Below are 22,796 nucleotides of genomic sequence, written 5' to 3' on the forward strand. Positions count from 1 at the left end.
TCCATGGATCAGGCAGAACGCATCGTTGGTGAGCAGCGGAGCTAAACATGAGCGCCGTCTCTGTGGTTCCTCCTCAGTGTGTCAGAGTTGGAGGCCAGCGTGGACAAGCTTCAGAAGGAGGTGGAGCAGCTGAGGGAGCAGAGGAACCAGCAGAAGCAGCTGGCCGACTCCAGCGCCCGGCAGAGAGACATGTACAAGGCCCTGCTGACGCAGAGCACCGGCTTCAGTCTGCCTCCTCAAGGTGAGCTGAAAAAACTCCAAATACGCCTTTATGGGGATGTCTTTTTTTAACATGTAATGGCGTTTATAGCACAAAGTTTTCACGTGTGTCCGCAGGTTCCGAGTCTCCGTCCCACCCTGCACATGTTAGACCGTCGGTGCCGGCTACTCGCTCTGCTCCTCAGAGAGCCGCCACTGCCGAGTCAGCACAGACCACTCAGGCTAAAGCTGCATTAAAACAGGTATGAACACCTGCACATGCTCACTTGAATCTGCATATCTTCATTGGGTGAAAATCCTAAATGTTTAAATCCAGTAGCTGTTCTGACTGGATGCGTTTGTGTCCGTGCCCCTCCAGCTGAGCGACTCCTTCACTCTGTACAAGAAGGAGAAGGCGGAGAACGACCGGATGTTGAACGAAACGAACGACCGGCTGCAGAGGCAGCTGACGGATCTCAACTCCAGCCACGCCAAGCTCACCTCGCAGTTCGAGTTCAGCAGCAAGAGGTTTGCTCGGCCCAGCGCTTCTGCCGCACCCCCCGCCTCACGGTTCAGCTCTTGGAGGTTTTCCTTTTAATGCAGCGTGTTTGTCTTTTGTGTCTCCGTCAGGTACGAGATGCTCCAGGACACGGTGTCCGCCTACCGCAGAGAGGTCTCCGCCCTGCAGGACAGGAACCAAAAGATGGCTGCAACAGCCCAACGACACGAGCACATCATCCACACGATGAGCCAGGACCTGCGGCAGGCCAGCGAGAAGCTGGCGCTGGAAGAGGTGAGGAGGAAGAGAAGCTTTATCTTAAGGGTACTTATGATGCTGTGGGACAGGGTCACACTTTGACCAAAGCTGGATTAAAGAGAGAGGAAATCAGATCACCGTGTTATTCTTTGTCCCTCTGGTTTTATGTTCATGACATATTCATTATGAACTGCATTGGTGTTGGACAGATTGATTAGTCAAAGTAGCTTTTTCAGGTTTAAAATAAACTTTTGGTCTTTCTTTTGTAGCTTCAGAACGTTTTTAGCCTTAAATTGCAAATATCCTTAACTGGAAGTATAGTACGAACACCTAGACTAATGATTCTCAGAGAATGTTACTCTGTGGATATTTTACTGTTGCGAGGAAATTAGAGACGCACCGAGTGATCGTTCACGGCCGATCAGTCTCAGATGTACTGGTTCAATTTACAGTTCATATCACGCGCATCAGCACAGACAGCAACCGACTATTGTCACAGCCACACACTGTTGTCAACTGTCTCGCTAGATTTAGAGACTTTTCAACTCTCTTCGCATTTCTAAAAAGCGAGTGGAGACGAGGGGGAAAAAAGCATGAAATATATTATATTATAATTCATTCCCAATACAGTCTTGCAACTAGATACTGATTCATAAAGTTATATATAAATAAATAGATAATAAGATAATACATCTATAAAAGGCCTTCGTACACAGTGTAGAATGATATCTTCTCTGAGTCTTCCCTGATCTACATGAAAATACAGATTCATTAATTAAAATGTTTGTTTATGTCACTTATATTTCTTACAAAGAAAGAAAATCCGAATCAGCAGGTCAGACGTTTTTACAAGAAAATTGCAATCTGTGCATCTCTACAGGAAATGCTGACTCACTTGTAGAATTTTCACTCCAAGTTAAACATTATTCTTCCATACATGAATACCTATTCGTTAAACATCAGGAGATGCACACAGTTACTCGAGTGGACCAGAAATAAGACATGAGATATTCCTTCTAGCAGATGATCCGATGAGAGCGTGGCCAATCAGCAGTTTTCTTCTGTTGTAAAGTCTGACTAAACAGGTGAACTGTTTCACACCTCTTGTAGGGAACACCCACCACTCAAAGTGATGATCTCTCCCTCTGGTCACATCCATTCATAACCACCAGCGCTCTCTCGGTGTAAACTTGTTTATTTCCCCTCTGTGTCTGCAGGTGCGCGTCGAGAACTTGACCAAAGAGAGAGACATGTTGAGACGAGCAGAGAGTCGACTCAGTCGAGAGAAGGAAGCCGTGCTTGCTGAGCAACGGAACCAGAACCTGCTGCTCACCAACCTCAAGTCCATACAGGTACCGTGTCATGCACCGGTGTGGACTGTGTGACTTAGATTTAACACAATCATCGGTGACGGTCGTTCCACTCTATTCTGTTACCAAACGTCCCGGTGAGCTCCCTGATTTGAACCAGTTTCCTCTCCTCTCTCACTCTGGTCCAGTTGACCATGGAGCGGACGGAGTCACAGACCCGCCAGCGGCTGAACGACAAGATCGAGAGTCTGGAGGCAGAAGTGGCTTCAATGAAGACCAGGCTGGACCAGGAAGTGGCACAGAGACACGCCCTTGGGCGCACCATGGATGTACGTAGAATATTACATTTAATGATCTCTGCACAAACACTACCGATCAAAAATGTTTCATCTCCTGCCACAAAACTAAATAAAATGTAAAAAAATAAATAAAGACTTAAACTTAAAACAATTTTTCAAATTATTATTATTTTAATCGTTGCATATATACATGAAATTGGTCCTCTGCATTTAACCCCTCCGTAGCATTTTAGGAGCAGTGGGCTGCTGTAAAATGCCCAGAGAGTAACTTGGGGTTCAGTGTCTTGCTCAAGGTGCCGGGATCAAACCACCAACCTTGTGGTGAAAGGACAACCCGCGCTACCCACCAAGCCACAGCTGCCCTACAAAAACTTGATTGCGTCCAGTTGGATGTCTTCAAAGGACTAGTCTCTATGTTTTACAGCTCTTTCATGCTTTAGGTTGCAGGAAGTCCTCTTTACAAATAGATGTTGTTTTGTATAAAGGGTTTGTTTTGTACAACACACTGACGACTGAGAGAGCTGAAAGAGACAAAGACCAACAGTTGAATAAGAAGAGAAGACATCAGTCGTTGGTAAAAGAAACGGGAAGCTTAGCATCAATGTGTGCGGAATAAACGGGAACAACTTCCTGTTTCAGTGTCAAGAGTTTCACAATAACGGCAGCCTAGAACAAGCTGGAATTAAAAGGCAACATGTTGCTTTAGCAAAGCTCTTCTTCAAACTGCACAATAGAAATAGGTTAGCTCAGGGTTAGCACTATTTCAGAAGTGAATAAAACATCTAGTGTCTCAATAATACAGTTTAAAAAAAATCTCTGTTAAACAGATGTTATTTAGGAAAAAGAAGAAAAACTTTAATACAACAGCTGATTCCAAACTTTTGAACGGTGATGCTTTCTCTTAAATAAGTGTTGTTGAACACAGCATGTAAACTTGTCTTGTTGCTATCACCTCCTCGGCAGGCCCAGTTGTTGGAAGCGAAGAAACAGCTGGAGACCCAGAACACCTTGCAGCAGAAGACCAGGGAGCTGCTGCGCGGTGCTGAACAGCAGGTGGCAGCACTGAAAGCCCAGCTGGCTTCCGCTTCATCCTCTGAGGCCATTGCTGCCTCCGGCAACACCACCGCCACCCCGGCCTCCAGAGCCGCAGCCCTCAGAGCGCCACTCCGAGGTAAATGGCATCACTCAGTAATGAAGGGCCGAGGACCATGTTTGTTGTCTGTGGACGGGTAACAGGAACTAATGCAATCACTGTCACCGTGAGTGTTAACAGCTCTTTTTTCTTTTTTTGTCTCTGCTTACCTTCAGTACGCTCTCCAGTGCCGGCAGCCTCCCAGCAGCTCAGCCAATCAGAGCATGAGCTTGCAGAGGTGAAAAGCCTCCTGCGTACTGCCGAGGAACAAAAGGGAGAACTGGCGGAGCAGCTGAAGAACGCTAACGCTACTGTGGAGCAGTACAGGGCTGTGGTACTGAGTCTGGAAGACAGTCTGAAGAAAGAAAAGGAGGTATGGCTCTTTGATTCGTTCTCCTTAGTAATTCAACAACACTCGGTTGTTCTCCGCCGTCTTCTTTGTCTTCTCCTACCCTCTTTCTATACTGCTCACGCATGTATCCGTCCTTTAGTCCCGCTGCCCTCTGGAGCGCCGGCTGGAGGAGTCTGAGGAGGTGCAGAAGCAGCTGGAGAAGAGGATTTTAGAGGGGGAGAAAATGAAGCAGCAGGAGCGAGAAGAGAGGAGGAAGGCCGTGGACGCAGTGGAAAAACAAGTAAGCCAAGCGATGATAACAATATTTAAACATGTGTAATGTGAGGCGTCGCTCATAGGGATGAACGTACAGAAAATGATCACCCGGGGCTGCAGCTCCTTCTCGGCTTTACCGAGCAGCTAAAGAGACTGATATGTTTCTCAGGAGCTAGTAGAGAGTAGGGGTGGGAATCACCAGAGATCCCGCGATACGATACTTAGGTCACGATACTTAGGTCACGATACAATATTATCACGATACGATATTATCACGATACTGCGATATTCTGAGTATTGCGATAACATATATTGCGATTTATTACTTTTTTCAACTTCTAATTATGTCCCCAAAGGAAAACTGTGTCAACATGTTTTATCTAATAAGATAAAGTTTTCAGTCTGTTCATCTCACTTCAATCATTTTTATTGCAGCAAAATAGGATTGTCAAGCAGACAGACTGACCAACAATGTCATAAATGTTGCACCTGACAAACTGAACTGTTTGTATTACTACATAGTCCAACTTAACTAAATGCAAACGTGTGGACTCAGTATATGTATATATATAACTATAACTTATATAAGTAGGATATAAGAGTTATATAACTCAGTATAACCTGCGATGCGTGGACGTCGAGGGCAGAGAGACAGTTATGCTCTGCACTCTCCCCATGAGTCTGGCTACTGTTGGCAGATTTAACCCCGTTGTAAGGCCAGATGTCTCTATCTTTGTTTTGACCAACTTCCTACCAATCACGCTGACCCGGGACCTTTCCTGACCTCACCAGAAAACAACTGGTGAGGTCTTGTTTTTTTTTTCTTGTTTTTTTTAATAGTTTATATAATAAAAGATCGATACTTGGCGTCCGTGTATCGATACAATATCGCCACGCAAAATATCGCGATACTATGCTGTATCGATTTTTTCCCCCACCCCTAGTCGAGAGTGAATACTGGACTTCAACTTGCCAGTTGTCCACAAACTGTATCTGTGTATATGCTTGCAATAAGGAAACAGAATAGCAGTTCTGAAATGCCAAACCAATGAGGCAATTTAGAAACGGTGTCACCATTACAGGGTTTGTCCACAAGACAGCACTCTGTAAAATGTCCCGTGCAGTATTTATCTTGGTCACAATTTAAGAAAAGAAATATAGGGGAAAGAACACCCCAACCTCTAGGACACGGGGGACTGAACAATGAATCAATTAAATGGGGGGTGGGGAATCTTGATTATATGATTAAAATAACTGTTATCCGCCTCTTTGGCATGACTCCATTCATCTGTATGACACAGGAGGAATAGTTTAACTTACTATAAATCTCTCGATAAGTCAGTCAAAGAGATCGTATGACTATTATTCAACCTTTCAGTGTCTGTGTTTACTGTCCCCGCTGTGTCGTCCAGGTGTGTGAGCTGCAGCGCAGTCTGAAGTCCAGCCAGGCAGAGCAGCAGGAGGCGCTGGAGAGAGCTGCTGCTGCTGTCACACTGGAGCAGAAGGCCATACAGGACAGCCTGCTGCAGGTGCATTAACACACACACATTCATGCTGGTTATTAACCTCAGTCAAGACCACTTAGCTTATATATCGTGACCACATCACACTCTACATGAAGCCGTGTCCCGTCCGTCCTCCTCCTCATAGACCAAGCTAGCTGGAGAGGCGCAGGCCAAGTACGAGCGGGAGCTCATGCTTCATGCCGCGGACGTGGAGGCCCTCCAGGAGCTGAAGAAAAGATTACAGCAAGACGCAGCGCGTAGGAGGGAGTTGGAGGAGCAGCTGAACAAGACCTCGTCCGTCCTGCAGGAGAAAACCGTGGTGTTGAACACGGCGGAGCGACAGATGAAGGTGGGACGACGAGTGTTTGTCAAGCATGTCCAGAAAAATGATCAATAACTCAAATGATCGCAAAGTGTGTCGCAAAAGCCTCCTGAATGTTTGTGATTGGTCATAACTTTCTCCTTCAGGAGGATGTGACCAATAAGACCCGTCGCTGTGTGGAGCTGGGGAAGCAGAATGCTCTCCTGCACCAACAGATGGATGAAATGGCCTCCAGGAGTCGCCAGCAGCAAAACCAGCAGCAGCAGCTGGACCTGTCATTCAGTGAGGAGGGGAAGACCACTGAGCAGATACTAGAAATACTCGGGTAATAAAGCAACACCAAAGGTGGTTGTGTGTTAGCCTCGAGCGCACAATCTGTCATTTCTGCCGCTATTGGGTGTCTCCATCAAAACGATAACCAAGGACGGCGTTTTGTGTCATCTTGATAAAGCAGAGGGGTCATGGGATTCCTTCAGTGTTCGTCATTCAGGAGTTTTTTTTTTTTTACCACAGGGGTCTCCTCTCTGAAACAAGCAGACCTGCTGATTAACTAAAACAACACTGAATGAAGCAGTTTCACGTTCAAAATCGTTGTTTCTTCGACGTTGTCTGGAGGACACAGGACGTCCCAGAGGGACTGAGAGCCGAACATTTGCTCAGCTAGTTTCTCTGATGACTTAAATCCTTCATTGGGTTGAAATATATAGTTCAAAACCACCAAGATCTAAAATGTATATGGCAAAAATGTGTCTTGAAACTGGATAAAAAGTTAATTCGTGACAGCTTCTGCTGCTACGTTGATGCATGTACAAAAGGGGATATGACGGCAATTAAAATACAGATTTCTCAGGTTTGAAAATTTGGATAATTTAAGTACACAACTCAACAAAATTATAGAACATAGATCGAGTCAGTTTTAGAGAAAAGTTGCATATTATACCTTAAATACTTGAGAGAAGGGCTTAAGGTTGTTGACAAACAGTTTTTTGTAGAATTGGAAGGCGGATTAAACCCGTTCTCTCTCTTAACAAGTTTCAGGTTGAGTTTGAAATGTGTGTGTGTGTGTGTGTGTGTGTTGTAGGTTTGTGCGGCGTGAGAAAGACATCGCCCTGGCTCAGTGCGAGGCATCTGACACAGAAGCCCTTCGCTACAGACAGCGAGTGGAGCACCAAGACAGAGAACTGAAGGAGCTGCAGGAAGCCCTGAACGCAGAGAGGGAGAAGATGCAGGTAGGAAACGAAGCGATGGAGGGGCGGAAGACTGGTGGTGGATAACGAAGTGATAAGCAGCGAGGACTCACTGTTTTTGCAGAGGAAAAATATGTATCTGAAATATGTCATTAAGGATTTGAACAAATACATCCTACTTGCTCTTTCAGGCTGTGACGGAGGGCATTGCCTTTGGTAAATGAATCATGCTAACTTGAGGCTAAAAAGGGCAAATATGGCACGACGGAATACTGTTAATCATAATGCATCTGTGTGTCCCCGTCCGTCCTTGGCTCAGGCTACAGCCAAGACTCTGGCCCAGCAGGAGGAGCAGCTGAAGAAGTTGGAGACCATCAGTACTCTGCAAGAAACCACCAGGATGCTGAAAATGGACCGAGACAAACTGGAACAGGAGCTGCAGCAAGCCCAGGCTAAAGTAAGAATCAAGTGTTGCACCTCATGGTTCGTCCTGCGTCTCCCTTTTTCTCGTGGTCAGCTGTGGCTAAATTTAATTTGTATTACTTTTGTGGTTATCAGAGAATCTGTCCATGCTGAACAGCTTCTTGGTCCCTGAACATCTCTCTGGCTCAAGTTCCTTAAAGAGCAAGAGTGTTTGCTCGTATCGGTTTGTAAGGTTGGAACTAGACGAGCAAACCTTTTAATCTATATCGTTAAAGGGACAGTTCACCCCAAAACTGAAAATACACATTTTTCCTCTTACCTTGTAGTGCTATTTATAAATCGACATAGTTTTGGTGCGAGTTGCTGAATGTTAGAGGTATCGGCCGTAGAGATGTCTGCCTTCTCTCCAGTGTAATGGCACTAGATGGCATTCAGCTTGTGGCGCTCAACAGCAACGTCTCTTTCTAGAAATCATGACCCGGTTACTCGAGATAATCCACAGACCTTGTAGTGAGCAGTTTCATGTAGGAACTATTTACTTTCTACCGAACTACACCTGCAAACAGTATCACCATGAAGAAGGAAGCGTGCATCTACTCGAGGACTGGAGGCTCATGCACGTGATGGCGCCAGATGTAAACTTTAATGGTTAGCTAGCTCAGTGGTGCTGATGCCATCAGGTGATAATGGCCCAGTGCAGTTTACCTCTCTAATGCAGCCCTATTTTGAATTTAATCATAACAATAATGTTTGCTTTTACAGTAAAACGTCTTGCTAGTGATGTGTTGTATATTCGTAAGGCAGGTTGGACAATTATTAGTGTCGAGTTCCTCAGTCACCTTGTCTTTCATCTGGAGAGCTATTCTCTTTTCTGCATCACACCACCTCCACCACTGGGTGAAGCTGCAGCTGCTCTTAAACTTGAGTGAAGCTCACATCTGTCTCTCTCTCTGTCAGGTTACTAAGCTCCAGTCAGAGATCAGCCCACTACATCACTCTATGTCCATGCTATCTGAGAAAAATGGCTCCCTGCAGGCTGATAGGAGGATACTGGAGGAAGACCTGAAACGTTGGAAGGCCAAAACACAGGTAACTGTGTGTTTAATGTCCGACCGTCCCATTGCTACTGCACAGTCTTCTCTACAAATTTCTACAGTTACTATTTGAGTTTGTCTTTAACTCGACTGACTGTCCCTCCACAGCAACTGGTCAGCCAACAGAAAGACGGCGACGTTGAGGAGCGACAGAAAGTCACCACTGAGAGAGAAGCTCAGCAAAGACGCATCACACAGCTGGCTGAAGAGACGGCCAAGCTGAAGACTGAAGTGGCGAGGTAGAGCAGCCCACTGAGACCACACACACACACACACACACACACACACACACACACACACACACACACACACCATCAGCCTGGATGCAACAACAACAACATAAAGACTGACAAACCATTGAAGTATCCTGGTTTTTACCTCGGCCTGTCCTGGACCAGAGAAATTCTTAGTTGAACAACACGACTAATTGATAAGTTGATTTAATCGACAAACTAAGTTTCTCCACGAAGAATCACACAAAAGCACCACTGAAAATCTTGTCTTTAACAGAGATGTGCTCGTGTTTCTTGGAAATGCGTCATAAAGCATGAAAAAAGTAAACTGAGACCAAAACAACCGATAGGTCGACTAAGAGTGGGCAGCTCTAGTTTTTACAAAACACAAAGTAACTGTATGCCATGACACTATATGGTCATTGTAGCTAAAACATGAAAATAACAAAATGATGGGGGAGGGGGTTAATATTCACAGTAAGTAAAAAGTAGAGAAGAAAAAAACCTGGAAAATTGTGTTGTTTTGGTTTGTTGAGGAACCACATCGGTTTGGTCAACCTCATCACACCACACAGAACACTGCAATATTTATTATAAATATTAATATTAGTAAATAATTATTTTATTATTATATGTATTTTTTTTACCTACAATGGCCCTGATACACCGTGTTTATTTGGGTCTCATATCTGTGGTCCATGTCCTGTGGTTTGTACCTAACCTAACCCTGCTGTGTGTGTGCGCATCAGAACCAGCGTCAGCAGTAACTCGGCTCAGTCTCAGCTGCAGGCCTTCAGAGACTCTGTGGCCCATCTGACTTCGGAGAGAGACGCTCTGAAGAAAGACATAGAAACGAAAAACAAGGACATTCTGGAGAAGAACAAGACCATCACCCAGGTTAAGAAGATCGGACGACGCTACAAGACTCAGTACGACGAGCTCAAAGCGCAGCACGACAAGGTGGGACTGCAGTCACACATGTTTAAAGACTTAAAGTAGACAAGAAGTTTAGTGGGGATGAAAATTGTAATAATGAGCTTTGTGTGTGTGTCTTGTGTGCTGCAGCTGGTTGAGGAAACTGCTGCTAAAGCAGGAAGTGAGGCGGGACCGAGCCTGGCGGAGCAGCAGGAAGTGACTAAAGCCAAGGAGGAGCTCAAAAAGACCGTAGAGGAGCTGAGCGCACTGAAAGAGGAGGCGCGGAAAAAGCTGGAGGAGGTGAGCAGGAAGACATTTTAGGCCTTCAACATCAAATGATAGATCACCAGGCCGGTGTAAAAGTCTGTATACTCTCACAGCTGAATGAAGGGGCCGTCTTTAAGGTGGAGGGTACAAACACATACAGCGGCAAGCTTCTGACGAACTTCCCTCTCTCAAGGAAACTTTAATTACATATCAGAATCAGAAACACTTTATTGATCCCCGAAGGGGAAATGGGGTTACATTACAGCTGCTGCCATTCTAGAAAATAAATATATAACATAGAGAAATTATAAAAAAAAAATAGAAATAAATACACGTCATGACCACGCCCACTCAGGAGACGGGATGTGTACACTATTTCAAACCATTATCGGAGCTTGTGATGCGTCATCTTTGATATTGAGCATCTTTCGGTTCTCTGGTTGAGTCAGCATTGATGTAGACTCTCTGTTTTACAACCTGGTTCCCTGTAGTCCAAACGCAATGAGTTCCTCAAAAGGTTCCTAGTCCCTGGGGAAAGATCCGGCAGTGGAAAATGGACTTTAGTAACGTGCTCTTATCCTATCGTCGATACATAAGAACACATATCTCAGGATTTTGTTGGACTACAATACATCAAATACATACAAACATGGCTTTAGTTTAACTGTCAGAAAGTGTCAGTAGATTTTATTTTTGTGATATTTTCCTCTTAACCAGGCCCAGAAGACCCAGCAGGAGCTGGAGGAGGCCAAGAAGGAAATCCAGCAGAGCAAGGAAAAGTTCCAGGAGGTCCAAAACCAGCTGACGCAGAAACAGAACCAGCTGACACAGGTCCTTGAGCTTATTCGAGTTATTAAACTATGATTAAGTCTGTATATTGCCAAGGATTTAGAGAGGTTTAGGTGGCAAAAACAGCAGTGTGGAAGGTTTCATAGCGGGTTAAAAGGGGGACGGAGAACAGTACATATAGCTAGCTCATTATTTAGTGAGGAATATACATGAGAAAGGCAGAAATCACAGGATTCATTGTCACATCTTTGCTGCTATAGGTCCAGTCCCAGTTGTCCCAGATCCAGACTCAACTGCAGCAGAATCAGAACCAGCTGACCCAGAGTCAGAAGGAGCTTCAGCAAGCCAAGACCCACAGCCAGCAGGTAAGAAGAGGCGCAGAACAAGGACACAGATGCACCTGACACAGATACACAAAGCTACTCGCTGCATTTACAGCAAACATTCTGTTTATTTGTAATGTCGTAGCGACATCAGACCCATGCTACCAGCCTAATCTCCTCCTCTGGTTTAAAGGTACAGAACCAGCTGAAATCAGCTCAGTCTCAATCCCAGGCCCGTCAGAACCAGATTCAGCAGATCCAGAGGGAGCTCCAGCAGGCTAAAGAGGCCCTTCAGCAGAACCTCGCCAATCAGAAAGAGCTACAGCAGACCCACCAGAGCAGTCAGCAGAGCCACAACCAGGAAGTCAGCAACCTCAAGACGGCGCTCAGCCAAGCAGAGAGCAAGGTGCGTGTCTTTGGGATGTTTTTTTGTTTTTGTTTCAATATTTACTTATATTTATACATATACATTCTTGCATTTAGATGGCATTTATAGTTCTGTCTCATACAGTGTAGGAGGCACTGCTCATGTTTTGACAGATTTTCAATGGAAAACACAGCAGTTACCTCAGCATCCTTCAGTGAAGTGCGACTCTTTCCAAACAGCCATTCAAATGTAGTCGCTGATGCAAAGTGCACGTGCTGTGACTCATCTTTGAATCAAAGTGAAAAATAGTTGTATGCCTTTACATCTCTATAAACCCTGTCCTAGTGCTGCAACAACCCAAATTCAGTCTCTCTTATCTTATGTTAAAAATTGACCGTTGACAGTGTAAAATGTTAACTCTGTTCCCAAACATAGCAGCAAAGTTTGTTATTCAAGCTGCACACATTCTGTTTGCATTTCTCTCTAGCATATTTAATAAATACTTGTTTAAGTCATAATGCGGCTGCACACAGAAAGAAGCAAGCTACCGAACAAAAATGTCTTTTCTTTTTGGCAAAAAGTTGCTGCTGTTTCATTTAAACCAGTTTTTTTTGTGCAATATTCAAACTAATAAGCAGTGTATCTGTGCTTGCCTCATAACAGGTGACTGAACTTCAGGGCCGCCTGGACAGCCAGCAGAAGGTGGGGAAAAGTGTTTTAACTAGCAGTCCAATGATTTCTGTTATGTGTTGATAAATCAGCACTGTTGCATTTAAAGACCTTTTTTAATTCCATAACGTCTCCCGTACTCTATGAATCCTCTTTGTCAGCTGGTTGGCGAGCGTGAGGCAGACATCAAGCGTCTGCAGGAGCAGGTAACGGAGGCTAACCAGGCTAATGAAGCTAGCCGGGCCACGCCGGCCAACCAGAGCCAGAGTTCCCAGTCCAACCAGCCCGGCGACGCTAACGCTGCTAGTGACGCTAACCAGGCTCTCCAAGAGGAGCTGGCAAAACTCAGAGAAGAGGTGCTCCCAAATCCCCAAATCATTTTAAATCAAACTGTTGTTATTTTCTCTATTGACACCCTTACGTTCTCGCTATTTAACAGTAAAGAGCGATGAGCCAGTACTGTGCAGTCTGTTCTAACACTCTGTTGTTCCCCCTGCAGCTGTCTGAGAGCAAGAACACAGAGGAGCAGCTCAGAAAGCAGATCGCTGAAAAAGAGGAGAAGACTAAGAAGGTCTTCATGGGAGCCAAGACCAAAATCAACCAACTAAACGGTGAGTTAACTTATGCTCGGAGATTGAAAACATGCTGATGAAGGACAGCTGAACAAAGAAGCTACATTAGCTGAAGAGGAACTTGAGTTTTACATTTTAACCCGTAGGTGCTAAGGAGCAGCTGAGTCGGGAGATAGAGGAGGTGAAACAGAGCAAGGAGGAGCTGGAGGTGAGAATGAGCGCCCTCAAGTCTCAGTACGAAGGACGAATTCTTCGGCTGGACAGAGAGCTGAGGGAGCTGAGAGAGACCCAAGCACAGTCGGAGCCCAGAGAGGAGCCACAGGACCCGAGTGGAGCAAAGGTAGGGGACATGGAGGCCGCAGAGCTTTTCATCAGATCACTTTGTCTCACCAAAACAGTGTGTGTGTGTGTGTACCCCCAAACAAACCTGTATCTGTACGTAGGGTGATCAGGCCAGATCTGCAGACCAGAGACAGATATCGCTGAAGAGTCCTGCCCAGGACAGAGGAAGGTAACTAATGGAGACATACACACATGCACAAACGCCAGACACTCTTGTGAATACTTATAAACACAGATATTATTTAAAAAGTAGTCGGAGCCAGATTAGAATGGCTCAATTATGAGTTATAAGAGCTTAAAGTTGTTCACAGCTAAATAGAAAAACTGTAATACCAACTTGTCCGTCAGCTCCAGCCTGTCTGACCCTCCCACTGCCAACATCCGCCCCACCACAAGCACTCCGTCTCCGAGCAGCAAGCCTAGCCCCTCCCCTGGCAGCAAGGCCACACCCCGGGCCAGCATCCGGCCAATGGTTACCCCGGCAACCGTCCCCGTCCCAACACCTACTGCCACGGTCATGCCGACCACACAGACTGACAGCCAAGAGGGTGAGGGCAAGAGATGAAAAGAAACAGAAAATAATAGTATAAGATTGTAGATTCTAGTTGGTGATGGTTGGATGTTACTTTAAAGTGTAATACAACGTTTCAAAAACCCCCCCCCCCACAGCGCTGATGAGTTCGGGAGCCTCTGTACACTCCACCAGCTCCAGTCTGGTGAACACGTCAATAACTCAGCCAACCAGCACCCAGGCCACAGCATTTGTCCAGCCCACCCAGCAGCAGGCAACCAATCAGGACGCAGGCCCCAGTATGGAGGCAGAGCGACCGTCCACTTCGTCATCCCTGAGTGGAACTGGTGAGCAGAACCTCGTCCCAAACTCACCAGCAACTCAGCAACTGTACAGATAACCATTAATCACACAAACGGGAAAGAAGATGTCCGACTGGCTATCAGCTGAACAGTTTAATTCTGTTAACTGATATCCTGGTGTGTGTGTGTGTGTGTGTGTGTGTGTGTGTGTGTGTGTGTGTGTGTGTGTGTGTGTGTGTGTGTGTGTGTGTGTGTGTGTGTGTGTGTGTGTGTGTGTGTGTGTGTGTGTGTGTGTGTGTGTGTGTGTGTGTGTGTGTGTGTGTGTGTGTGTGTGTGTGTGTGTGTGTGTGTGTGTGTGTGTGTGTGTGTGTGTTTTAAAGTAGCTTCAAAGCGAGGCAGAGAGGACGAGGAAGAGGAGAGCAGACCAGAGAGTTCACACACCCCTCCGACCATGAAAAGACTAAAACCATCGATAGCACTGCAGGTAAACACACACAGACTGCCTGTTAATCTTCTATATGTATGTATGTATATATATATAATGTGTTTTTTGACAGAAAAGCAGTGAAAATATTCTAAATATAGCGTACATTTAAAGTGATAATGTTTTCAGGTGTCTAAAATACATCTACAGCGGTACATTACTTTGCTCCTGTCTGTTTCTATAAACTCCATCTACTGTAGTGAAACACTGACTATGGAGAAGAACCTCATACAAACACACCTTAAAAAAGCCAAACTATCCCTTTAAGGTTGCATCAAGCATAAATCTGACGTTTAGCCTCTAAAAGCTCAATTCAACAGTTGCACGACTGGCAGTAGTGTAACACAAATTCAGGAATATTGTTGTCTCAGGAAGAAAGTCAAGATGCATCACTAAAGGAGCTGCTGAACCAACTTCTGTTTTTTGACAATCGTCCAATGCATTCATTATTAACGTATAAACTGTGTTACACATGATCTGTAATTTGTCGTGTTTCAGATTGAATGTGATGAGGAGATTGAAGGAGAGCTGAGGGATGAAGGAGAACGACAGGATTCACCAGACGACAGTCAGGTCAGTCACCAATGACGAATTGAAGATATCAATTCTAGCTTTTTATTTGACTACTCTGTTGTATTTCTTACCTGTTTGCAATCCACAACCTCCACTAAAAGTGTTCCTGGTTACCAGACTGAAGCTCCATATGTGATAGATGAACATGTAAATTCAAGCATGGGGCTGACTGAAGTAGACAAAGGAGAGTAGACTTACTTTTGGCAATATAGTGTTCTCAAACATTTGAAGTAGATATCAAGCTTTAAAGGGTAATTTATTTTCAAACTGGACCCTATATTCCCATGTTTGTGTGTCAAAGGAACATCATCATTTTTTTAATTTGTCCGGTATTGAGGGAGAATTCTGCAACGTGCTGTAATGTAATCCATCAATATACGACCACTAAGTGCTTGTTTTTGCAACAGACGGGCTCAGATTGTTATTCCAGGTGTCTGACAACATTATGGAGAGAATCCTACAGAGAAATAGGTTTGATCTGTCTGTTTGTTATTGGGTGTCCTCTTCAGAGAAGTCTTGTTCTGAAATCTTCCGTCGCATCCGCATTGTTGAAATCAGCTAAATATTCATCCACGACATTGACAATCTTTAAAAAAAGGGTTAGGGTTAGAAAGACCAGCGCTACATGGACTAAAAATCACGAGATCATCTGCATACATAATGTGGTTAACCAGAGTATTCCCAATCATGCACCAGTATTACAGGCTTTCAATTTCTTGGACAGATCATCAATATATAGATTAAACAGATCTTGTCGGACACCATTGTTAACCCCAAATGGGGCTGAGACACTTCTACCCCATTTTACTTGCGTAGTCTGGTGAGCATACCAGTAAGCCAGAATTCTCACAATGTATGTGGGGACACCTCTTTGGCTCAGTTTAAAAAATAACTTTCTATGATTAACACGATCAAAAGCTTTCGAGGCATCAATAAAACACATAAGAACTGATGAGTTTTTACGTCTGTATTTGTTGACTACTTCCTTTAAGGCATATATACACAAGTCAGTGCCATGTTTGGCTTTAAAGCCCAACTGGTTCTCTGTGGAGTTAATAAACTCATATAGTCTGTCCAGCAGGATTCTTTCTCTGACTTTTGACAGTACGCTGGCCAAAGCAATAGGCCTGTAATTACCTAGTCTTTAATGACGGGCACTAAGAGAACAGACAGCATCTGGTAACAAGCCATGAACCATGAAGCCAGTAAAACAAATGGTTCTAGTCAGTGTAGTAGTAGATGACTATTCTACAAACATTTAACGTAAGTCAATAGCTGTAGTGGTTGAGATTAGAATGTAGTGATGAGGATCTGAAGACGATACTCAATAACGGGTTCACGTTTGGGCTGCAGGAACTTCCAGAGGATTGTTTCCCCGTGTTGGCCGAAGAGGACGAGGACATCGAGGAAGAAGTCGTGTCCCAGTCTGTCCCCTTTGATCTGATGTCCTCTCAGGCCTCCAGCATCGTTCGGGATGTCATCGTGATCGACACGGACAGCGAGAGCCACGAGAGCAGAGAGGGGGAGGAGCAGCAGGAGGACGAAGGTGAAGAGGAAGATGAGGAGGAGGAGGAGGAGGAGGAGGAAGAAGACGACGACGACGACGACGACGGGGTGCTGTTCTGCTTATTAACGCATTATAAAAATATTTTCAGGCTTAATCTATTGTCTGGAGTTATTAACATCGCATCCTGTATCTGCCTCAGTACAAGGAAGAGGTGGATGGCGATGAAGACGAGGATGATGCTGGCGACAGCGGGATGAGGGGAGGAGAGGAGGACAACGAGGAGAGCAGGGAGGCAGAGCAGGAGGGAGGGCAGTGCGAGCCGTCGGAGGCCTCCAACCCCGAGGAGACTGCGTGCGGAGCGTCCTCCGACTCGCAGCGTCCCTCTGAGGCGTCACACAGCAGTGAGCCCTTCCTGTCACCTCTGACTCATGTAGCTCCTCCTCCTTTTGAAATCTTCTAACGTGAATCCCTCTTGTCTTACTAGATGAGGGCAGCAGTGACGCCACGTCGGAGTCCGACACCCCCAGAGACCCCGTACACTTCCCCCCGACCTCCTCTGCACCCTCCCCCTCCCCCTCCCTCATGCCCCGCCTCCCCCACCCCCGTAGGCCCCCGCACCCCCTCCCACCACGGCTCTACATTCAACCACCGGCTCCGGAGCTGGGACCCCCGCACACACAGGTGCACACACAGGTGTGCACACACACACACACACACTCCAAAAAATGAAATCTGATTTATTCTTGGCTGTAGCTTTATCACACAAGATATCCCAGATATAATCCAAATATGGACTATTGGCCTACTCATTAGGGACGAGTTGTTTAAAGGACAGGACATTTAAAGTCCCAGTAAAACGTAAGTTAGAGCGTTCTTATCTTCTGTTCTGGGACATATTCCACTGTGAAGGGGAACATCTTAGTGGAATACAGTTCTAAGAGGGAGTTAAATGCGATACAGAGCTGAAGACGCACAACTCCCTTGTCGCTAAAAGTGGCAGATTGATGAATGTCATAATGTTATTTGTTGGAACTAGCTTACGTAATCACACTTCATATTTTGTTTTACAGGAAGAAAATGTATTTATTTTTTTCATATATTGTGAAATAGGTGCACAATATGACAGCAAAAGTTATGTAAAATGGTTAAATAGGCATCTAATCTCGACTTTAAAGCCTGGGTTGGTAATCTTGAGAAACGTATCGGACATTATCCAACTGGAATGACATGAACAATGGTCCAAGGCTGGAACCGAAGCTGTTGCAGCATGCGCTGTAACCACTCGGCTACGAAGGCGCTCCAACATGGTGTCTTTAAACATGTTGAAGAAGAGTTTCGTCAAGATCAGTGGTTCCTGACCTTTTTCCCTTGACGCCCCCTAACTTGTATCTAAGAAAAGTCCCCTCTCCCTCTATTTTCTGACATCATCACCCCAAAACAAATTACAGATCTATGAACAAAAACCTCAATTTGAATGAAGTGATTCCGATCTCCTCTGACCGTGATGACGTGTGTTTGTTCATCAGAGACAGTCCTCTCAGCTGCGCAGACCATCAGTAGGACGCGGACCTCAACTGACTCCTGGAATAGGCAGTATGGTAAGAGATGGAGTGTGGATCACATGTACTGTTACATCTTTGTATTATTGGTCAACAAAGGATCGTGTGTGAAGCGCGTGCTGTAGATAGATCTGCAGTGAGTTTGTGTTGTGTGTGTGTGTTGCAGCAACATTTCTTTGATGATGACGACAGAATGGTTCCCAGTACTCCCACTCTGGTGGTCCCACACCGCACTGATGGCTTTGCTGAGGCTATACAGTAAGATCTACACACACACTCACACACACAGACTATAGTGTAAAAAATATACACCCCTGGAACACTTAGTGCTCATTTAAACCCTTGAATATCATTAAATAGACGGGTGTGTTTGATTCTGTGTGAATGTTTGAGAATATCAGGGGGGTTCTTATGGTCTAAATGTTTGCATCCAAAAGTTGTTGTTGGGATACGATAGAGACCGCGCTTATACACACACGTGTCTGAGATAGTCAGCTAAACCGGTATATGTGTGTGTGTGTGTGGGGGCCTATCGCCCTCGTCCAATGAGCTCTCAGTGTTGGGTTTTGGTTGAAAAGATCACACGTAGGTGCGACTTAACGTCTCCCAGGGGGTTGGTGTGAATCTTAACTCAAATCAGGCTGCTGGCTATCCTGCAGTCTTTGTTCTAATAAGCTCATAGTGAGGCCCCAGCACTGCAAGAAAACACTGGACAGCATATTTCACAGTAAAGAGTCCTCAGGAAGTTCCTGGTGATGGAAAATAAAGACCGAAACGTGGGAGTAATTAAGAATGAGCTTCTTGCTTTATCCTTCTAACAGGTTTAACTAGAGTGCACCTCATGCTGCATTTTAAGACTTCCCCAGATCTTTGTATCTTTGTTTTTAATCATATTTCTACCTACTAACTACATTGACTCTAAATGGACCATAATGTACTAAATTAACATCATGCTGTATTGAAGAAGACTTGAAACTAGAGATTGAGACCATAAACTCATGTTTACAATGTTTACTGAGGGAATAAATCAAGAGAGAAGTAGAGTCATTTTCTCATACAACCAGAGGAGTCGCCCCCCGATGGACACTAGAGAGAATGCAGCTTTAAGACATGAAGCATCGGCTTCACTTTTCAGGACCGGGGGTTGCCTCATTTGAAAAGCAACTAGAAACTCTATGAAAACAAAGGTTGACCTCTGTTATGGACTGTTTCGATAATCTTGGACGAATGCATGAACTGTGACTCTCACACATCTGTCTTTCACCTCCTCAGTTCTCCTCAGGTAGCAGGGCTGTCCACCAGGTTCAGGTTTGGACCTCCAGATGACCTGCTGCCTCAGACATCGGCCTCACACTCTGACCTGGGACAGCTGGCCTCTCAAGGAGGTACTACACACACACACACACACTTAGAACACCTGAACTAATCTGAAACAGTGACATTCATTCTTTAACACTTCATCCTGTCCGCCTTCCTACTGCTGTGTGTGAAGGTCTGGGGATGTATGAGTCCCCGCTGTTCCTGGCTGCTCACGATGAAGACGGAGGAGGAAGGAGTGTCCCCACCACACCCTTACAAGTGGCTGCACCAGGTGAGAGAGACACACACACACACACACACACACAGAACATTATGACAGTTCATCGTGTATGGCTTTAAAGTCCAAGTGCTACATCACGACTCTCCATCTCCGTCAGTGACGGTCTTCACGGAGTCTCTGCCCTCAGACGGTGCCGACAACATGGCGTCCCAGTCGGTTCCCATGGTAACCACCTCCACAGGGTTGGCTTCTGCTGCAGATGATGGAGATGAAGTGTTCATGGAGCAGGAGGGAGAGGGGTGAGCAGCTTCTTAACGTGTAGACCTGAGGTGTCTTCTAAATAGACAGCTGATATGAGAGGAGCAGAGGTGTGACCGTTTTCTAAAGGTCAGATGTAATTGTGGTAAAAAGATTTTGTACCATTCGGCTGTAAACTACGGAAGCCCTGAGCGGTCAGTGAGGAAGATAAATTCTGGTGATCCTTTGTCTAGGTCTGGTCTGAATTGTTTTCTTTCCTTTGTTGATGACTTAAGAACAAGGTGAAGAAAAACCGTTAGCCATGATATTCTTTCTAAGTTCTTTAATTTTTAATTTTCAGAAGAAACAGGTATTTGTTGTTGTAAAATTTGTATCGGCCACAAAAGGCTGAAGTGCTCCACTGCTCCATGGTCTACATAGGACTAAAATAATGATTTTCTTTCAGGTGAGTTTTAATCACTCCATGCACTCTAAACTCATTATTCATATATTATGTGAGAGCAAGTTATGTAACGTTTATGTCATGGGTTCATTTTGGCCTTGACATGTATTTTATTTGGCACTAATCTGTCGTTGGGTACAACATGAATGCTTGTAGTTCCATTTAGAGCTTGGAGTAGAGCTGCACTTTAGCCCCCTGTGGCCATAATACAATTTACAACAACAAACACAATAATGATCCAGACAGCTGTTCTTAAAGTCGACACAGGAGAAAACACTATTTATCAGATTTAGAAAATGGATCACTGGATATTTTTTTTTTTTTTTTCACTTTTCTACGAGCACTGTATTTGTGTTTTCCAGTCTTGGTATTGAATCCTCTTTGGAGAGCCAAACAGACATGGAGCCGACAGGACAGCAGAGTGATGATGCATCACTGCCGTCTACCAGCCAGGACGCTGGTGAGTGATGCTGTTGACTGACCGTGCCCTAAACCTGAACAACCCTCCGTTATCGGGCCTGTAACAGACCGGCGCTGACTATACTCACAGGGCTGTGGTGCCCTTCTCACAGTTTAACACACGACACGACCTTTCACTTGTTTTGGTTGTCATGGTTTGAGATGAAATAGGGCTGCAGAAAATATTCTGTGTATTAAAATGTTTTCATCGCAAAAATAAATTGTAACTACAGGCAGCAACCAGCTTTGGTTGCTGCTATGACACTGTTTTCAGGATTTAGGACAACTACATAAAATTCTATGTATCAAATATTTATTCCATCCATAGGTAAAAACATTGAAACCACAGCATTTTGTTCAGAGAGGGATGACTTCAACTACAGGAATCCTCTTAGCTTCTTATCATAGCATGTTGAGAAGAAGCAGACGAGCGGGGGAGCTGTGGAGGAGCGGGGCCCTGCAGCCAGCTACCGTTAGCACGGCTAACGCTACCGCTAGCTTGGTTAGCAAGCAAGACACATCCATAATTCACGTTAACTGTGCTGTTGATTAGGATCCTGATTTTGGCTAGTGATGAACTTAAAACTTATCTTATCATTACCATAAACAAAAGAAATTAACAGCCGACTTTTATTACAACCGAACGCTGAACAAGTCCACCAACATGTTACAATTAACTTTAATGAACTGTGAAAGGGTCAAAGTTGTAAGACAATCCTGCTGAATTCCGCTTACCGCCGGTCACATTTGTGTTTATCTCTTTGTCCTCGTAGACGTGACGGATGTAAGCAGCGTGCTGTGTTCTTATGCATAGCATGTCCTCGTGTGATGAGCTTGTGTTCTGTCACTGAAAGTCTAAAACTCTTCATTCATAGACACCAGCAGCGCCACTCAGCGGCGCACCGTGCCCAGTCTGATGAGCAGCCTGCCGGGCAGAGGAACCAGGGGAGGGAGGAACGAGGCCAGGACGTTCCTCAGCCGCAGAGGTGAGAGACTAAAGCAGCCCTGGAGGTGTGGTAGTTAAGGTGATGCAGGGCTCTTAAGACCCGCTTCTTCCAGAATAAACTCCAGTCACTCAAAGGGTAATGATGAAGCTGTTTATTGAAGTGCAATAAGCAGAGAGCAGCATAAACACAGAAGTGATGGGGATAATATCACGAGCAGTGATGATGTGGAATCAAGCGGATCGTCTCGGTCATCAATGCTAATCTGCTGTATCCTCGCTTTGTGCTTACAGGCACTTTCTTTCGGGGAGGAAGGGGAGGAGCCATGGGCAGAGGGAGCTTCGCCTGATGATGATGTCACCAGTATCAACTCGGCCGAATGAAAAGACGACGCTTATGTTCCCACGTTATTTTATTTTTGTTGTTGAATTTTGAGATAGTCAATCAAAAATCAATAACCTGATATTACACACGTGTGTGTGTTACTTTCTCTGACATGTTCTACGGACACATTGTTTGTGAGAGTTTTTAGTTTTGTCATTTTTTGTTTATCATTCATCTATGAGAGCGTTGTCATTTTGTTGGTAACTTCGTATTGCTCCACTTTTGTGCTGTTGATACACTTGTTTTATTAATAAAGTTGAACGATGAGTATCAGCGAATATGCGTGCTTTGTATAATTAGTCCAGTGAGTCTGAGTGGACCGAGAGGACAAACAGCCAGGGCTTTTCAATTAGCAGTGCAAGGATGTGGCATTGTAGCCATATCTTAGTTAGGTTTTATATTATTGTTCATTATTTTTGAAAATCTTCCAAATGAATAAATTCTACCCACTACACAGCCATGGGAAGTGAAACGCTTTTACTCTAGCAGAAGTTATCTCTTATGTGTCTCAATTTGTGTTGA

The 22,796-nt window shown here is 44.9% G+C and overlaps 1 protein-coding gene across 9 annotated transcripts in view; it reads left to right on the forward strand.

The window, feature by feature from the left end:
• LOC142935362 (nucleoprotein TPR-like) overlaps positions 1-22,544 on the forward strand; it is a 31,110-nt gene extending 8,566 nt beyond the window's left edge. Inside the window, exons 15-55 of one of the 9 annotated variants that reach the window (XM_076079714.1) lie at positions 78-241; positions 337-461; positions 578-726; positions 829-991; positions 2,173-2,307; positions 2,454-2,594; positions 3,528-3,735; positions 3,873-4,069; positions 4,188-4,328; positions 5,716-5,832; positions 5,954-6,157; positions 6,277-6,455; positions 7,212-7,359; positions 7,637-7,774; positions 8,698-8,829; positions 8,943-9,073; positions 9,817-10,027; positions 10,133-10,282; positions 10,967-11,080; positions 11,299-11,403; positions 11,555-11,767; positions 12,392-12,430; positions 12,559-12,753; positions 12,897-13,008; positions 13,116-13,309; positions 13,413-13,480; positions 13,660-13,859; positions 13,981-14,169; positions 14,505-14,608; positions 15,107-15,181; positions 16,535-16,795; positions 16,888-17,089; positions 17,173-17,381; positions 18,215-18,286; positions 18,414-18,505; positions 19,520-19,632; positions 19,740-19,838; positions 19,945-20,086; positions 20,850-20,947; positions 21,822-21,932; positions 22,184-22,544. In XM_076079714.1, coding sequence (XP_075935829.1) covers positions 78-241; positions 337-461; positions 578-726; positions 829-991; positions 2,173-2,307; positions 2,454-2,594; positions 3,528-3,735; positions 3,873-4,069; positions 4,188-4,328; positions 5,716-5,832; positions 5,954-6,157; positions 6,277-6,455; positions 7,212-7,359; positions 7,637-7,774; positions 8,698-8,829; positions 8,943-9,073; positions 9,817-10,027; positions 10,133-10,282; positions 10,967-11,080; positions 11,299-11,403; positions 11,555-11,767; positions 12,392-12,430; positions 12,559-12,753; positions 12,897-13,008; positions 13,116-13,309; positions 13,413-13,480; positions 13,660-13,859; positions 13,981-14,169; positions 14,505-14,608; positions 15,107-15,181; positions 16,535-16,795; positions 16,888-17,089; positions 17,173-17,381; positions 18,215-18,286; positions 18,414-18,505; positions 19,520-19,632; positions 19,740-19,838; positions 19,945-20,086; positions 20,850-20,947; positions 21,822-21,932; positions 22,184-22,239 — 5,896 coding nt within the window. In that variant the 3' untranslated portion in view covers positions 22,240-22,544. Of the gene's footprint in view, positions 1-77; positions 242-336; positions 462-577; positions 727-828; positions 992-2,172; positions 2,308-2,453; positions 2,595-3,527; positions 3,736-3,872; positions 4,070-4,187; positions 4,329-5,715; positions 5,833-5,953; positions 6,158-6,276; positions 6,456-7,211; positions 7,360-7,636; positions 7,775-8,697; positions 8,830-8,942; positions 9,074-9,816; positions 10,028-10,132; positions 10,283-10,966; positions 11,081-11,298; positions 11,404-11,554; positions 11,768-12,391; positions 12,431-12,558; positions 12,754-12,896; positions 13,009-13,115; positions 13,310-13,412; positions 13,481-13,659; positions 13,860-13,980; positions 14,170-14,504; positions 14,609-15,106; positions 15,182-16,534; positions 16,796-16,887; positions 17,090-17,172; positions 17,382-18,214; positions 18,287-18,413; positions 18,506-19,519; positions 19,633-19,729; positions 19,839-19,944; positions 20,087-20,849; positions 20,948-21,821; positions 21,933-22,183 lie in introns of all 9 variants that reach the window. The other 8 variants (XM_076079756.1, XM_076079685.1, XM_076079747.1 and 5 more) reach the window with 8 other exon arrangements.
• Positions 22,545-22,796: the final 252 nt, after the last annotated feature.

This window comes from Anarhichas minor, unplaced genomic scaffold, assembly GCF_050575085.1.
Source record: "Anarhichas minor isolate MPS153535 unplaced genomic scaffold, ASM5057508v1 ptg000006l, whole genome shotgun sequence".
NCBI classification, from domain to species: Eukaryota; Metazoa; Chordata; class Actinopteri; order Perciformes; family Anarhichadidae; genus Anarhichas; species Anarhichas minor.